At 48.0% G+C, this 6,105-nt stretch overlaps 1 protein-coding gene across 7 annotated transcripts in view; it reads right to left on the bottom strand.

Annotated features, from left to right (window-relative positions):
• Positions 1-1,181: 1,181 nt before the first annotated feature.
• Positions 1,182-6,105, bottom strand: part of Btd (biotinidase) — a 34,419-nt gene continuing 29,495 nt past the window's right edge. For all 7 annotated transcript variants that reach the window (XM_036176716.1, XM_036176721.1, XM_036176722.1 and 4 more), the window contains 2 exons: positions 3,494-3,643; positions 1,182-2,630 (listed from right to left, as the gene is read on the bottom strand). In XM_036176716.1, the coding sequence (XP_036032609.1) occupies positions 1,458-2,630; positions 3,494-3,643 (1,323 nt within the window). In that variant the 3' untranslated portion in view covers positions 1,182-1,457. The remainder of the gene's footprint in view (positions 2,631-3,493; positions 3,644-6,105) is intronic.

Here is a 6,105-nt window from a genome sequence, read left to right as displayed (position 1 = left end):
CCTGTGCAGTTACGGTGTACAACCAGGTCACACTTGCTAGAGCTGTCCGCTGGAACCCAGATACATGCTCAGCTGCCCTGCCAGAGAATGGGAAGAGTTCAGTTTTCATATCATACAGTTTTGTATTTTTGTTGTTTTCTGGGACAGGGTCGCATTATATATCCCTGGCTGCCCTGGAACTTCCTATGAAGTGACTAAGCTGGCCTAGAACTCACAGAAATCTGCCTGCCTTACATCTGCCTCGCAATTGACTCCATGGTACATGCGCCCACACACATCATGGGCACACTCCCATGTACACACACATACCACACACATTTTTAAAGGAGTTAAACAGCAATATTTAAGAGGCAAATTTCAGAAGACTATCCATTCTGCACTCAAAAAGTGTATAATAGAAACAATTACTCTGTATAGAAGTAAAATATTTTTTAAATGGCTTTGAAACATTGGATGCAAATTAGATATCAGTGGCCTATAAATATCTTCGCTATATTACCCGTAGTTTCTCAGTTTCTGGTGTGCAGCTGTTACTGTGGGCAGCCCTTGCCCTGTGCTTCTGTGGGCCCTTGGAAAACACATGCTGTGATGGGCTGAACAAAAATGTGTGACTGCAGCAGGCTGACCAGACAGCCCCCACAGCTTAGCTTTCTAGAGCACCTAGCCTCTCTGCAACAAAGGCGACTTTTTGGGTGCAAATCCAGTTAGAGCAGTCTCACTGTATCCCACACAGCTGAGCAAAGCTAAACCCATTTATTAATGTCTCTGGAATCCCTGGATGAGACGCCTTGGATGGAATAATTCTATTACTCATGTTTTCCTAGCCTGCCCTTGCTCAACATTTTCCAGCCCCTTCCCCCTTCCCCAGCTCCACATTCCTCCAGTTACTCCAAGGCTTGCCTACACATCCATTTACTGACAGCAAGGCACATGTGGAAAGCCTCTGCTCTGTTTGTAAGAGCTGTTTCTAGGCTGTACTCCTGACACTGCGGTGGCTCTGGTATTGCCACCTCAGCTGGTCAGAGTCCCTGCTGACCAGAGTAGGACCAGTTACCATGACGTCCCCTTACACAGCTTTTGCTTTGAGAATCTGTTTCTTACCACAGAAAGTGTTTGAGGCTTAGAGAATACCGACACTGTGTCACTAGATCAACAATGAAACAAAACAAAACCAACCAGTGCTCTGTGGAACTGTAAAATAACAACTGATGTTTATTTTTTATTTTAGCATTTAAAACCAATTGTGAAGTGGGAAGAAGGTGTGGCTTGAAAAAGAATGTGAATAGAAAATACCAGAAAATGTCTCAGTCATTATGTGGAAAGGAAGAAGGAACTGCCTCTCCCATCTTCTTACAGTTCCCAGGGTGGGATCCAGTGCCACGGAAATGGCTTCCCACCCTCTGGGCGGAGAGGGCCCCAGCACGCTGGCAGAGCCCACTCCACTGGCCACACACTTCCTAGTCCCTCTCATACAACCGCCCATAGAGAGCTGCTGTCACCAGGCCAGAGGACAGTCCACTCTTCTTCAAGAAATAGTGGTCATTTTCCCACCCCAGCTGGGTAGGGGTGTCCAGAGTCATCCCTGAGGTGAGAAATAAAGGAAAGATATAACGAGTGCTAAAGTTCCCCCACAGGTGAAAATCAAATCGGCCCTGTGCCTCTGTGATCTCCTGCCCGCAAGTGTCGAAGCCAAGACCCCCACACTTGACCAGGGCACAGACTTGGACGTAGTAAGTGCCGTGCACTGTGTGGAGTCCATCAAAGACACCCAGGGCATACAGCTCATTGGAGAGGGTGGGCCTCTCGTAGAGTAAGTGACAGCAGAGGCTGTTAGAGCAGACCTGGAGATAGCCTTCCTTTCCCCAGACAGGGACCAGGGTGAAATTGTCATACATCATCTCCGAGTGGAAAGTAGGTGGAGCGTTCACGTTCCACTTGGCAGCCTCATTACAGTGTACTTCCTGGGCATCCTTCTCACAGTATGGGTCACCGGACAGGATTTTTAAGAACTTACTATGGGATGGGTCCATTTCACTAGTTGTATTCTCTGTCTCAACAAGGCCCAGCGGGTTTGTGGCTACCTGGGCAATTATAAGGTGGCCTTCGGGGTTGTCCATGTCATGGTACCAAAAGGACTTCAGAGGGGTGTGTATGCCACTGCCAGTCATCCCCAGAGTCGGATGGTGGATGTTAGCTGCCAGGATGCTGACACCAAAGGCAGTGGCGAATGCCTTCTGGATTTCAATGGCTGCCAAGAGTGGCAGCTGGTTCATCCAGGCTGTGGGGTACACAATGTGCTTCACCTCAGCGTCTCTGAGGAGCTGGATGGTGGGGTCAAAGAACAGGATGTCAAAGCAAGTGAACATGCCGAACCTGCCAGCAAAGGGAGTGTCGAAGGTGATGAGGTCCACGCTGGCAGGGGTATCAAAGGCTGCCTCGAAGTACAGGTTGTGCTTCCGGTAACGGTCAACAAGGGTCCCGTTGTTGCTGAACACCACATCTGTATTAAACTGGTATCTCCCATCAGGTGGGCACCCGGGGTCACTGCGAAGGCAAGGCTGTTTTGTTCCCAGATTGGCCACCAAGAACATCTGTCCCTTGATGGCCATACAACTCAGACGCTGGAGGACCTGGAGTGGGTAATAATAAAATAAGTTTAGATCCTGCCTTTGGGATCACATTTTGGGAGAAAAGTTCCTGTATTGTGTCTCATATATATAAACAGCTATCAGAAGTCAGGAACAAAAGACTTGTGAGAGTGTACAAAGGATATGAACAGGTGATTCACAGGACAACTGTAAGAAGCTTCTGCAATGATGCTTAAACTCAACAGTGACAACAAAAGGTAAACTGAGGTATTTTTCACCTTTGCTGGAATGGCAAAAGCTCAGTATTCAATCTTATGTTAACCCAAGGGCAGAAAAACAGGCTCATAAGCTAGCACTGGAGATACAGAAAGTGAGATAAGCATCTCTAAATTTAGTATTTGAAAAACACATTAAAGGTGTTTAGCCTTTGAGAAATTCCATTTCCAAGACTTCTACGGGAAAACTTGAACATGCATACAAACACACACACACACACACACACACACACACACACACACACACAGGATATTCTTTGAAACAGTGCTTAAAATAGCAAGAGTTAAAAAGAAGGGAGGCTGTCTCCTACTAGACAGGATGTGAAGAGGAGGAAGTGACGCACAGCACTGTGGGAAGCCTCCGGAAAGGGGAGTGGATGAGGGCCAGGCAGTGGTGGAGGTGTACTTTTAGAGTGTTTGGTTTTGTTTAATCATGACTTGTTTAATAGGCTTCAATTCACGTTTCTTGTGTAATTTACCAATGAAAAGACCAACAGCTGAGTAATGTCCCATAACAGCACAGGGCCTGGGTTTGGTGGTTTGGATTCCAAACCTTCAAACCTCAGGCAACATGCTGTGGCTTTTGGCCATGGACCTGGTTCTGCTCAGCCTGCTGGACTCCTCATCTACCTCGGTGTCATTGAACCGAAAGGGCTCCAGACATGGGTTCCACCTGACCAGCCTGGGCGATGGCATGAAGTCCAGGAATGGGTAAATGGATGTCCTTGTAAAGTTGAACCCGTGGATGCCATCTTCTGGGAACACTATAATCTGCACGCCCTGTAAGCGGAAAGACAGAGAGTGCTGTGAGGTAAGGGAGCACCATGTCCTTTGCTGCCAAACATCAGCAAGCTGACTGACTGGGGCTGTGAAGGTGATGGCTTGATTCTGAGCTCGGATGGGAAGGCTTGCTCTCAGGCCATCAGCTGACTGCCCAAGTGCCAGACAGTGGTCATGCATGTGTCAGTGTCCTCTAAGAACCATGAGCATGTGGGGCTGGAGGGAGCGGCCCACGGAGCTCACCAAGTAAACAGGCTGCCTTCTTGCTGAGCCATTTGTGAAGTGCCTAGAATATTGGGCCTGTTCACAGTTCTCGCCCATCCTCCCATGTCTAAGTCATTTGAGGAACTTCTGGAAAAACAATGATGTGAAGGCCCATCCATAAAATGGCTGACTGGAATGTGGGTGAGTCGGGGCTGCAGCATTTGTTTAAAAGATTCCACTGAGTAATCACAGTTGGACTCTGGGGGCCATGGATGACGGCAAGTGTTCTGAACACAAAGCAGCTCCCACTGGGGACTGGGGAGTCCCTTTAGGGGCCCCTGCTGATCTGTAGGCCTCTCTCCACACTGAGCAACTATGGCCACCTAGGGAGATAGAAAAAAACTAGGTGGTCCTCAGCTCTCTTCCCACCTCATTCTTCCAGGATTCTCTGGTTCTGTGGATTCAAATGTCAAACCCAGAACACTGGCCCAATGCAGAGGGTGGAGGCGACAGGCAGGGGAGGCCTGCCACCTACAATAGCAGGCGTGACAGCCCTCACTTCCTCAGTGAACCCAACTGTACTTAGGTTTGCTTTCCCTCTTCTGGGTATAAAAGCTCCACATTTTAACCATGAAAAATTTGGAAGACCAAAAGAAAAAAAATGAATTCATGTCCTCTCACACAAAGATGCTTGTGTGATTCTGCTGGTCCTTTTCCCTGTGCATATCTGGGTACAGATGAGAGGGAATCTGTGTGGCATTTGTCTTCCCCATAGAGAACATTCAGAAATGCCATCTGTAATGGCTGCCTCATATGTAAGAGGCCACCATTTCTCCTGCACTGATCATCTGAATCCAACCTCTGCAATAAAAACAGAGATGCGGCAGCTATCTGCGTGTGTTGTGGTCACTACCCTGACTGAGAGGTGCTTGTGATTTTAGTTGACTTCCTGATCATTTCCTTAGAAAAAAGTGAATTTCACAAGTGAAACCAATGGGTTGAAGAGCAGGGAAAGTTTTACCTTTTGTTGTTGTTGTTGTTTGTTTTATTTTGTTTTTCGAGACAAGGTTTCTCTGTGTAGCCCTAGCTGTCCTGGAACTTGCTCTGTAGACCAGGCTGGCCTCGAACTCACAGAGATTCACCTGCCTCTACCTCCCGAGTGCTGGGGTTAAAGGTGTGTGCCACCACCGCCACCCAGCAAGTTTTACATTCTTAATACATATCGGCAAACCAGTGTAGCTCCCCACCACACAGAATGACAATGACCTTCCCATTGCACACTCAGCCATGGCTGTGCAAACTGATCATAAACTAGGAAACTAGTCAAGATGAAGATGGCTGGCCCTTCCAGATTAGCAGCTCGCTACGGAGTTAGGCAATTCGATTATGTATAGAAAGTGCCACTGTTGGCTTTCGTTACTTAGATCATCCCAGGGAGATGGAGGCCGGAGGCTCCAGAGCTCAAGGCCAGCCTAGCTAACAGTTGAGACCCTGTTTCATCAAAACCAAAATGGAACAAGTCCTCACACTAAGGACTTCATCTGTGTCTTGTGGGATATTAACCAGTATTTTAGCTAGCAAGACTTCTCCTGGCCATCACTGGGCTGACTAGCAACGTTCCCATTCCTCAAATTACCACCATTAGCTAATGAGTGAAATAAAAACTCTTCATTCTGTATTTGCATGAGTGACCCCCCCCCCCCCCCCCCCTTTTTCTTTTTTTTTTTTTTTTCAAGACAGGGTTTTCCTGTGTAGCCCTGGCTGTCCTGGAACTCACAGAGATCCGCCTGCCTCTACCTCTGGAGTGCTGGGATTAAAGGCGTGCACCACCACCCGGCTGTGAGTCACACTTTTAACTTTTTGAAAATTATACTTAGAGAGAGGTTTTCTTTCATTGGAAAACAATAACAACAAAAACAAAAACACTTTGAAGGGTGTCTTATGGAGCCTGCCATTTCAGTTCTCTCTATATATTGACTACGTGGCTTCGGCTGAATTCTGACAGGCCTAATGAGGTCAAGAACTCCTGAGGAGTGAAGGTCACCAACCTCTGGGACTGCACAGTCTAAATCCAAGTCCCTTGTCTTCCCTCTGTGCCAGGGGAGCCTGGGAAGAGCTCCTTCCTGCCTTCAGGAGGCTACTGTGAAGCTCGATGCCACAAGAGAGGCAGAGGAGCTGAGGAGCCTGAGAGCATATAAACCACCAAGCAGGGGCACGGCTCACAGAACCACGGATGGGGGGGGGGGGCGGGCCTCACA

The sequence above is a fragment of the Onychomys torridus genome, unplaced genomic scaffold (assembly GCF_903995425.1).
Source record: "Onychomys torridus unplaced genomic scaffold, mOncTor1.1, whole genome shotgun sequence".
Taxonomy (NCBI): domain Eukaryota; kingdom Metazoa; phylum Chordata; class Mammalia; order Rodentia; family Cricetidae; genus Onychomys; species Onychomys torridus.
Note: the sequence above shows the minus strand (reverse complement) of the source record. Positions and strands in the feature narration are given on the sequence as shown.